The 12,303-nt window shown below is 37.6% G+C and overlaps 1 protein-coding gene across 1 annotated transcript in view; it reads left to right on the forward strand.

The window, feature by feature from the left end:
• Positions 1-195: 195 nt before the first annotated feature.
• The window catches only part of arhgef1a (Rho guanine nucleotide exchange factor (GEF) 1a), a 31,456-nt gene continuing 19,348 nt past the window's right edge, over positions 196-12,303 (forward strand). Inside the window, exons 1-4 of the mRNA XM_058753417.1 lie at positions 196-488; positions 4,778-4,940; positions 11,967-12,034; positions 12,212-12,275. Coding sequence (XP_058609400.1) covers positions 426-488; positions 4,778-4,940; positions 11,967-12,034; positions 12,212-12,275 — 358 coding nt within the window. The 5' untranslated portion in view covers positions 196-425. The remainder of the gene's footprint in view (positions 489-4,777; positions 4,941-11,966; positions 12,035-12,211; positions 12,276-12,303) is intronic.

Genomic DNA, 12,303 nt, shown 5'->3' on the forward strand with positions numbered 1-12,303 from the left:
AGGTAACTTTAATAAAAAAATAAAATAAAATAAAAATACTCGTGTAAATGAAAAGTAAATTATCCTTGATTGATTTAGAATATTTACAATATGGCATTAAGATAAGAGACAAAATAAAGCGTTATCTAAGCGGTCTGTTGTAGCCTACAGTCATCTTGCGCTTCCTGGACGAGGCAACACCGCTTCACTGAAGGGGAGGAGAGAAAGAGAGAGAAAGAGAGAGAGAGAGACTGAGAGAGAGAAGCTTATTTCCCTCAAAGTTACCGCACCGCGCTGTTCTGTGAATGTCTCCTGCCTTTTAAAAACGCTGCTATTAGACATACACGGGGCCAGAGGGAACTTTATCTTAATTAATGGGATATACATATGGTTTTGCCGTAAGAAGATTCGATTTTCGTTGTACTAAAGACGATTAGAATATCGCCATGTCTCGAGTAGCGGATCTGTCGAAACTTCGCCAGGAGAGGATGAGAGAAATCAATCAGCGGGTAAGTGCGACGACGCGACCTCGACTATTCGTGTTTTAACTTGTGTTTGAGTGTTTCACTTTAATATTTTTCGTCATGGTTCATAGGGGATTTTAGCGCTTATAGGGACTGTAATATTGACTATTCAAAATATTAGGTTTTGAGAAGTATGTTACAAGTCAATTCAGTTCTTTTCAATCCAACTTTTTGTGTTTTGATAATACATATTGTTTTAATACATAAATTGTTTTAATACAAAAGCAGTGAAACACTACTTCAGAGTGTGTTTTGTGACTATAAAAATACATCAGCTATTATCATAGAGGTTGTATATAAATGTCGGCAAGGAAATATGATGTCATCTTTGGTATGTTGCAAAGGCAGCACAGAAAGTTTAAGGCTGCTCAGATGTTGCATTTATATTTGCACAGAAGCCAAGTAGCATCAGATCTACTTCTGAGAAGTTAAGGTGGGTTAGAGCTGGGTTAGACTTTAATACAGCTTTTATGTTTACACACTATTTGAAGTCTGCACAGAGCCTGCTCAGAGCAGCCTTAACTCTGGTGTATAGAGACACCTTGAGTAAGTGGTTGTATGTTTGCTTTTGGCACTGAATGTGCACCTTTTTTTTGTCCAATTATTAGCTTCAGTTCAAGTTTGAGTTGTGTAGGTGTTACTGAGTGGGAATGTTGAACAACAGACTGTGTGTGTGCGCACATAGAGAAAAATTCAAGAGAAGGAGAGCCAAAAGAGAGGTTGCCATAGAAATAGCACTCCGTTAAAGCATCAATTCCAGGTTCAGGTCCGAAGGCAATATTTTTTAAACGGTGAGATGTGTTATTGCTCACACGTACGCACACACACACACACACACACATCATCTCACCACCTCTTCTTCTATTAAATGGTGATGTCATAGGTCAAACTGATGTCTAACATCAGTTTAAGCATTTTAAATGTAACCAAGAGCAATGGCCAAGGCCTAGTTTGCTTGTCTTAGTATTTATAAATTGATATAATCCATCAGTCTTTGTCAATTTTTGGCCATTAACAGTGCCCACTTGGCACATTAATAAGCACTGGTGTTATTTGCGAAATCCCGTCCACCAGCAACCCAAGAGCAGAGTCATGTTGTCACACTATGTGGGATAAGTTGTCACATGGAACCTGTTATTAAACAGCTTAAAAATTATAAAAAAAATTCATGAAATTGTAAAAATACAAAAATGTACATTGTGTCTCTCTAATTGAACAAAAACACTCTCTGTGACAACTAGCCCCAGTGTCCCAAGTATTTATGTCGACATTGGCTTTCGAATCCATATCAGTCGACTGCTACTGTCCTGTATTGTAATTTGCTTTTGTGTGAAAGTGTTTGCGAAGAATGTCAATGTCAACTAATCAGTCATGGTTCCCCATAGGCCAACTGTATCCAGGCCATCGGGCCACAGCAGGCTGAACTAAATCTGGAGCTGGGACTATTCGAACTAGAGCACCGATGTTAAGTCCTGCCAATCTCAGCCCATTTCCTTGACGGGAGATGAGACCAAACTTTAGACAAGCTCGCTGAACTCAGACAACAATGTGCTCAGGGCACATAGCGCTCATGCTTTTGTACAGAAAGTTTGATTCAATGTCAACTTTCAAGTGAACTATGACCACAGAGGTTGTTTTCGTTTTGCACGCTCAAATAAATTTCAGTAGCCTGACATTATTTATATAAATGCAGACTTGGAAATGTTAGCTGCTCCTAGTTTGTGCCTCTGTGGTTTGTAATATACAGAGTCATACTTAAGTTTAGTTACAAAAAAAGTGTCACTTTACCACATGGTTTGTTCTCCGATTTAGCATGAACTATTGCGACTTCCCAAATCTTCAGAGATGATCACACATACACGTAGCAAACAATGCAGAAACATCCTGGAAGGGCTGGTTTTGAACAAAATAGGTCATTTTAGATTTGGTAATTTGATAGCAATATCCTGCATGTTGTGGACTTCTACAGACCCACACACTAACACACTAACCGGTTTTTAATACATTTTCTGTTGCTTACTTCAAACACATGTCTGTGTTCCTATGGCAACCTTTACTCATGCATTGTGCAGATTAGAAAGAGGAAGTGCTCTCTCATTATTTCCTGCTTTGCATGTCAACAGAGAGGCCGATTTTCAGAATAAGCGATCCCAAAACAGGGTCTGGTGTCCTCATAGATGGGGAAAAATATGAGACATCTTATCTTAAAAATTCAGTTGACATTTCAAATTCATTTTTAGAATTGCTTGTCTAGACATTTTGCTTTCTCTTTCCTTCATTTTAGAAAATTAACCCATCATAAAACATACATAAAAGAGGAAGATAGTCAGCCTGATTAGAGCTTCTGTAATAATGCTGACTAGAATATTAACCAACAAGATCAAGAACATTGCAGAAGTATACAGCTCAGAACGTTTGATGGGTTAAACTGAGTTTACAGAGTTGCACTGTTAATTGAGCAAAATGAATGCCTGGACTTATTCAATTTGCCTAATTTAAAGCTGCAGTGTGTTTTTTGAGCTGTAAATGCTATATAATTACTCTGGAGCCACTGGAAATTTCATGACAACACAGATCGGCCTAACCCTAACACCACAAGAACGTACACAGTCTTAAACTAAACTCTAGCAAATATCCTGTCAGCATATGAGCTGTGACGTCAAAGGCAGCAGACAGGAACATATAAATGGGGAATATTTCATTATATTATGGAGGATGTTTTGCTAGTGGCTGCTCAAAATGTAAAATGGCTCAGATGGTTTGCTAAAAAAAATATTTTCTATGCTGTACCAGTGAGCAAAAATGGCAGGGTGCAAACTAATACTGAAACTATTAAAACTCATTTTCGGTAATGGAAATAAAGCTGATATTAAATATAAATAAACAGAATTTTAAAATGTTGCTTTGGTAACTGAAAATAAGTAAATTTACACTGAAATAAGTTTAAATTGAAGTACTATCATTACTAAAACTAAAATAAAAATAAACTAAAGCTAAATAGAAATATTTTTAAAAAACCTAATAAAAAATGACAAAACAACAAAAAATACTGAAACCTAAACTAAAACTGAAATAAACTGTAATTTATTTAAAAAATAATAATAATTCTAAATATTTATAAATGCCTGCCTCCACTAATTGCCAATGCATATCAATTGGCCTATTAGACTGTGTCCAAAAAGACCCTCAGAGGGTGATAGAGAGGACAAACCCAGAAAAAAATAGAAACAAACTTATCAAACTAGGCATGTACGCAACAAAGACACACAAATAGATTAAATAAATCTCAGAAATGAGAGCCATTGTTTGCTTAAACCACATGAGTGACTTTTTATAGTGGCTGATAGGGTTCATTTGTCTTTCCCTTAAACGCTGATTAGCAAAGATTAGCTTTTCCAATGAAACTCAGTTCACAGGCATGAATGTGCTGTATGTTTTCATGATGAAATCTTTTACCAGTGAATACAGGCCTTCTAGACATTCAATATGGCCATTGTTGGAAGTATGTGTTCTCCTGAAACGGTGTTGCAAGTTCTCTTTTGAGTTGGTTGTTTCCCTGTTTGTGAACTCAGCCTGTACCAGTTCGGCAGATGAATCGGTTACACAATAGAAACCAAGCTGCAATAGTGTCATCATTGTCTGTCTGTTTGTGTGAGTGTTGATTGTGCTTTGACCAGCTCAAAGTTTTTTTTTGTTTTTTTTTTCGTACAGTGATACTATACTAATTTTACTCTAATGATTTTTCATTTTGGGGTGGAGTAACCATCTCCATCAATCACTTACCCCATTCCAAACCCGTAAAAGCTTTGTTCGTCTTCGGAACACAATTTAAGAAATTTTGGGTGAAAACCGGGAGGCTTGTGACTGTCCCATCCACTGCCAAATAATTACCACTGTCAAGGCACAGAAAAGTATGAAAGACATTGTCAAAAACGTTACGTTAAAATTACGTCACTGTAATTTTACGAAGCTACGAGAATACTTTGTGTATGCAAAGAAAACAAAAATAACGACTTCAACAGTTCGTCTCCTCCATGTCACCGTAGCGCCATTTTGGAGAGTATCCACTGGACGCAAATAGTATATGCTGTTCTGTGTTAGCCGCACCACACAGATACACTGTTGTTGTTCAAATCAAAGCATAAATAAGCATTGAAAATGTATGTGATTAATGACAAAATTTTCATTTTGGGGTGGAGTAACCCTTTAAATGTATAAATATGTAATGATGCCAATCGTGATTGATTTATTCTGAGTTTTTGTGTTTCGATTAGAATAAAGAGAAGGAGCGCATGAGGGAGCGGGAAAGAGAAGCCAGAGAGCGAGAGGCGCGCTACAGTAATGGCCACCTCTTCAACTCTCTCACCGTGTCTGGAACCACGCTCTGCTCGGCCTGCAACAAGAGCATCACCGCTAAGGAGGCCCTCAGTTGCCCGAGTGAGTCACACACACACACACACATATATATACTGTGTATATATATCTCAAAACCCAAAATGTAGTGTGCGCATGTAGTGTTTCTTTACAAAGTGATGTTGCCAACTACTGGTCTGGCATGCATAATACAGCATGCATGGTTTTCGCATTTTCCTATGCCGTTGCTAAGGTGTTGAAAGGCCTGGTAGTCTAAAAAGCCAATTCCCGATTCTATAGGATATTCTACGTTCACACTGCAGTTGAATGTGGCACAAATCCGATTTTTTTGCTCAGATCTGTTTTTCTCATGACACTTCCGTATGTGGTACCATATCCGATACAGGCAAGATGTTTTGCAAAGTGACCGCAGTGTGAACAGTAATTCTTGCGACTTTGACATCACTCTACATCAACATTCTTCACGATTCTGCACTCATGGGAGTCACTTCAAAGATTTTACATACCCAAAGTTACCAAGGCAGTTGTGAAAGGTAATCAGTGGGTGTGATGTGTCAGAACTCAAAAGTATTACAATGACAACTCTATATACAAGCAAACATGGGGGCAAAAGAGCATGAGGGCTTGTATCATAAAAGTTTAAAAACTCTGCTCTTTTGTCACATCCTTGTCTTTATTTTTCATATTGCCTGCCATAATTTCTGGCTTCTACAGCAGATCACACAATAAATAAACACATAATCGCTTACTTTGTCCTCCATGTTTACTTCTGTTTGACAGCATGCTGTGCAAGTGTTGCCAAGTCCACAGTTTTCCCGTGGAATTGGACTACTTTTTCTACTGTTGCTGTGGGTTATTTTTTGACTTTGTGGAGCAACCCCACTAACGCGATATTTAACCCCCAGAACATGATTGGGTTAGTTTTGGATTAGTTTTAAGAAGCAAATGGGGCAGATTTTTTTGTGAAAACCTGGAATCCCTGTTTGTATTTGTAGAACCATGATCTGTTCATGCTGGAAATCTGATATTGGCCACATTTAAAACAACAGATCTGAGAAAATCGTTTAGTTTCATGACTGATTGAACAGCACAAACCACGTGGAATCTGGTCATTTTGATTCTGATTTGGGCCACTTCCATATGTAGTACTACGTCTGATTCAGGTCAGATGTTTTGCAACAGGACCACAGTCTGAACAGCCGAAACGGAATTCATGCGACTTTCACGATTGAAATGCAATCATATTTAGATTGTCTGAACGGCAACGAACTGCATGAAATCCGATTTGTCCAAGTCCGTTTTGAGCTACATTCGTATGTGGTAGTGTTGTCAAAAGACCCGGTACTTCGGTACCAAGCCGGTACTAAAAAAATGAAAACGTCACGGTACCAGGTTTTTTTAAGTACCGGTGGTACCGAGTACCCGGTCAACCCGGTTCTTGACGCGTAGGCCCTACGCCCCTATGATTTCCTCGATGCAGAAAACGCGGACGGAATAGCGGAACATAGTTTAAAAACGGAATTTACAGTTTAACACGGAATGTCATGAAATTTGTCAAAGTAGGTCATTACACTTAAATCAAATCGCGATATGGACTAGTATCTGTAAATATTAAGCCGCAAAAGTCAATTCAAATATGAATCCCGCAGTCCCGCATGTTCTGCGAGTCTCAGTGTGAATGAATGAATGGCAGAGACGCGCGGTTTTGTTACGCTGTCGAAGTAAATTCAGCGTCTGCCGTCTAAATGAGGACATAAATACATAAACAACATCTCCAGAACTGCTCTGAGAGTCGCTTCACGAGCATTTTACTGTTTCATTTGAGTAAAACCAGCGTCATATCATATACACACAAAAAGGTAAAGGTATTCACGGCAACCCGTCAAAATAAATGTTCGGTTTAGACATAGTGCCAGAAATATATTAGGCTACTATTAGTAGAATGTATGTGATACTACTACTACTACTACTACTACTACTACTGTTTAAAAAATTAATAAAACGTAATTTTTTTAATAAATAATCGCACAATATTTCTTCCATATTTTAATTTTAATAGTAACCCCCCTTTATTTAGGCCTACCAAAAAATAAAATGTTTAAATTTCATTAATTAAAAGACAAATTCAATTTGGGTGAATCTTGTTAACAGTTTTCCATACTTTTATTACTTGTGGAAAAACTTGAAATACTATTTTAAATAAGCATAAAGAATGGCATTGATTTTTGTACATTTTATTTTTGTTTGACTTATAGTGTGAAATAGTGTGTTTTTTAATTAGCATGTTTTTGTGTATTGCTTTGGTACCGAGAACCGTGGATTTTCACTGGTATTGGTACCGAATACAGAAATTTTGGTACCGTGAACAACACTAGTATGTGGTTTGGAATCCTATTCAAATCGCATTTCTGGAAATCCGTTTCAGAAAGCATGCTGATTGTCTTTGCAGAAACAAGCTTGTGTCGTTGCAAAGTGCAAGTCAGGCGGAAAAACACAATATACTGCTAGTATACGCACCTTTTTGAGTTTTGAAAGTAGCGAATAGGGCAGCATTGAATAAAGCCACACATTCCAGCTTCCTGTGTTTCTGATGCTGGCTCACGAGACAAAATATAATAATACAGCGCAACTGCAACGGCAAGATGTTGTCATGTCGTAAGACAACATCTGTATTGCTGTTACTGTTGTTTTTAGCATAGGCATAACAACGCAGCGGCATTACCATAGAAACCAATGCACATTTCGTAAAAACGAAAGAGCGCTTATGGACACACAAATCGGATATGAACAGTTGCAATATGTTGTGTGGACAGTCAGTTATTCAAATCAGATTCCATCCGGATATGCACAAAATCAGATTTGGGCTGACAGTCTGAATGAGGCTTTATCACTTGTGAAGTTGCGGAGGTAGTCAGCGAAGAGACAAGAGGTGTTGTTTTGTGGTGTATTACAGAGACCGCTAAGATAAACTTACTGGGTTGAATTGTAAATAATAAACTTGCTCTCTTTCCCCTCATTTTCGTCCTCCTTATGACCTGCTCACGAATTCACTGGCTTCCACAACATATTAGCTTATGAATGAATGCATAAACGCTTATTTCAGTGGCCTCCGTGTTTACTTCCGTATGACAGCGCGGTTCATGCTATCTTGTTATTATTCTTTTGCACATGCGGGCCATACAAATAAATCAGAATTGAGCACTAATGCTTGCAGTGTGAACGTAGCCATAGTCTGCCTGATAAAAAGGTGAAGTCCTGCATACCTCTCCCAAACAAGCCAACTGATTGGAAGTATCAATCATGTAGGACAATCTCATGAATAAGTATTTAGCTTTGTGCTGATGTTTAATACTTACAGTTATGTATCTGAACACACCCTTAATGATAAGTATGAGCGGTAGTAATTGTGATTAGACACTAACGATTATAAGTAAGGTATAATAGCATTACCATTCTTGATTAATGTTTGCTTATATCCTCTGTTGATGAAAACCCTGAGAATAAATGCTCCTGACGAAACTCTAGGAGGAGCTTGTTTGCGATCCTGCCAATCACAACGCAGAGACTATAAAAACAGCCGCTTACCTCACTCCTTCCGATGATTTTTCCGGCTTTCTTCCCCCATCCCAACTCCCCCGCTTTCTTTCCATGATTGTCTCCAGGATTTCAGGCTTGAGACGAACATAAGCCTCTTTATTACTTACAAGCCACACCTGTCTGCCCATTCCCTCTTTCACATTACATCTATGTGTTGCAGCACTGAACTGCTGTCTTGAGTCTTATTATGTGGTGGAGAGTATGTGGAATATTTTTAGTGGCTGGTCTACCACAGCATGCCAAGATAATACACACACACATCCACGTACACACATCTTGAAGTTAGAGGTCTGGATAGTTTCTTCATGGCAGGCGTTTTCACACATTTCACCACATTCACTGACACACTGAAATATATATATATATATATATATGCATCATGATATATATATGCCTACATTGTAAAATGCATGTACAGTAAATAACATTTTACAGACATTCATATCCATTCTTCTCATTCTTAAAGGATGCATTTGTGGCATAATGTTGATTAGACAATTTTCAGTTTTTATGAAGTCATGGTTCCAGCAAGGCATTTACAAAAAGAGCAAACAGGGTGACGCACTTCAAGGGCTTAAAAGCAGTCAAATGTAACTTTAGCTGTAAAGTTGTCTAAATTGTTATTTTTGTGTTCATTTTTGAGTTTCAGTTCAAGATGGATGAAGTCGTGGTTATTTGTCACATATTTCCAGTGTTTAAATTTTCTCCTTTTCTTGCTTGTGTCATGTAAGAGGTGCAGGGTTTCTTGACTTTTTGTTGTCATGGAAGAGTTGAGTTGAAGTATTGAATCAAACTTTGCGCAGACAGGGATAGTAGGGATTTATCACACTAATCTCATCTTAATATGTATAATGTTTAAGTCTTGTTGTTATACTTTCCAAGAACTGTGAATTTTACCATTTAATTCTGTTGTGTTTTACTGTAACTATAATTTTAGCTGTTTTTTAAAGCTTGAGGAATAAAATTATTATGCTACAAGTGCTGTCAATACAACTTAACATGCATTAAACCTGAACGATTATTTTCAGCACATTTAAATATAAATGCTGGTGCACTCTCACACCCTTTCCTGTTTTGCTGTGTTCATATTTCATTTCTTGTTCTCTGTTTTACTATTGTTTTTAGCTTCTTCCTTATTTTGTCATTGTGATAAGATTTCAAGACCAGACAGTACAAGCTGCTCACTGATGAGCTGCTGTGTGCTCTGCTGCTCTGGTCTGGGTATTGATTGCACTGAGAGCTTGTGTGGGTGGGTGTTGGAACATGTAGTTTGCGTCTCTGTACACAGAAAGAGAGAGCAAAGGCCATTTGAACTGAACACCTTTGAGTGGGATCAGATTTACACTAGGTCTTAAAGCGAATTAGATAAATGTATATGCATAAAGATGCTGTTTTATTTCATGTTTTGTAGATGAAAAGGTAAAGGGATTAAGGATGTGAAAACTACATATTTTTAAAATTAGCTTGGTGGGTTGCCTGAATGACTTGCAGAGTAATCGTTTTAAGGAAGCACTGGATAAAGGGCTGGTTTCACCTCGATCAGATGCACATGTTAGGGGCGTTTACATCAGAAATGTTATTGCTATCAAAAACAGCTGGACGAAGCACAGCGGAATGGAACAGAACACAGGAGTCGCTGTGTGTTTTAATATATTTTTAGCTTAATACGCCCTCTTAAAAACAAAACTCTGCTAAAGTGAGTCACAGTGCAACTGCAAAAGACATCTGTGTGCATGCATAAGACTATAGCAGTGGAGCTTAAAGGGCATGAATTTTATATTATGAACAGTCTGTCAGCTGAAGTGTGTGTGTGAGAATATAAAATATATGCATATATACATATACTGTATACACACACACCACACATACAGTTATGTATCTGAACACACCCTCAATGATAAGTATGAGCGGTAGTACTGTAATTGTGATTAGACACTAACGATTATAAGTAAGGTATAATAGCATTACCATTCTTGATTAATGTTTGCTTACATCCTCTGTTGATGGAAACCCTGAGAATAAATGCTCCTGATGAAACCCTAGGAGGAGCTTGTTTGCGATCCTGCCAATCACAACACAGAGGCTATAAAAACAGCTATAAAATTTTAATGAAATTGATACTTTTATTCAGCAAGGATTCATTCAATCAAGCCAAAGTGACAGATCTTTAGAATGTGACAAATATTTTCTAAGTAAATGCTGTTCTTTCTATACATCAAAAATCTTGAAACAAATGTATAACTGTTTCCACTAAAATATTAAGCAGCACATCTGTTTTCAACATTGATGGTAATAATAGGAATTGTTACTTTAGCACCAGATCAGCATATTAGAATGATTTCTGAAGGATCATGTGTCATTGAAGACTGGATTAATGGCTGCTAAAAATTAATTGTATCACAGGCATGAATTACATTTTTAAATATATTCAAATAGAAAACACTTATTACTGTTTTTACTGTATTTTTAATAAAATAATTGATTTTATGATTAGATTAGCCTTGATTTAGATTTTTTTCTAAAAGCATCTAAAAATCTTACCGACCCCCTTTTTTTTAATGACAAATATACCAAAATGAACTATCTTTAATTCTCCTTGAGAGCAATGGGATTTAATGAGAGCTGCTTCTTAGATCTCGATTCTGTCTGTGTTTGCCTTTGCCAAGACACCACATTTGCAAGCAGTTATTTTTAAAATGGACTTCTTAAATGGACATTTCTACTGTAATTTCTGTCTATTTTTTTTTAAATAAAATGCTCCTCTTCAGAGCTTCATGTCTGAGATGTTCTGCTGCTCCTTGGGTGATTGTTTTTACTCGTGTAGGTGTGTGTTGTGGGGCATTCAGGCCAGGGAAACCCCACCGGAGCCCCCGTCACTCTTCCTTCCCAGCCAACCTCAAAACAGGAAGCAAAGCCGTTCTGAAACAATAGGGGTTCAGAGACAAAAGCAAAACGCTGTAACCAGAGAAAATGTTCAGTGGCTAGTAGCATGCTGTAAAGATCTAGAGCAAGCATTTTAACGCAGACATGGACAGGGGTCAAGAGGGAGAGAAAGAGAGGCAAAAACTGGGTATGGTACATCTGAGATTTCCTTGATTATTTGCTGTAATATTGAAGAGGAGGTTAGAGTACGGATTAGAGGTATTTATTTTGTGTTTCCTTGCTGGAAAATCCATTGTAAGCCACTAGCTTTGTTTGGAAACTCTGTGGTTGGCTTCTAACTGGTTTAAGCTTATAGATCATCTTAGACCAACAATAAAACAGCTACTTATCAGTCTAACATAGTCAAGATTGTTTTTGGAACATAGTGGTAGGTCAACCAGCTAATGACTAACTTAGACCAACCAGAAATCAAATTGAGATTTATGTGAATAAGGGAAAGATCACAGTCATCGTTTATTACATTTGTGTGTACATGTGATTGTATGGCACTTATACTGTCTGATGACGAGATAAAATAACAGTGGTTCTGCTGCCTGCTCTTTTTTTCAGCCTGTAACGTCACCATCCACAACCGCTGCAGGGACACGCTACCAAACTGTGTCAAAATGAAACAAAAGGTGGGATATTAGTGCACACACTTGCCACATGGGTTATTTGGACCATAGACATGCAGACACTGGCTTTGATTCATGGTATGATGCAGAAGAATTGTATCTAAATTGGGTCAGTTTTCTTATGAAAAAGATTTAGTGTAAATATGTCCTAAATTTGTCTGTCCGTATGTGTCACAATAGCAACAGAAAATGGCACTGATGAGGAACAATTCAGCCTATCAGAACGTGACGCTGAGGAATAAAGGTGAGGGTGTGATGGAAACATGTGTATT

This window comes from Onychostoma macrolepis, chromosome 19, assembly GCF_012432095.1.
Source record: "Onychostoma macrolepis isolate SWU-2019 chromosome 19, ASM1243209v1, whole genome shotgun sequence".
Taxonomy (NCBI): domain Eukaryota; kingdom Metazoa; phylum Chordata; class Actinopteri; order Cypriniformes; family Cyprinidae; genus Onychostoma; species Onychostoma macrolepis.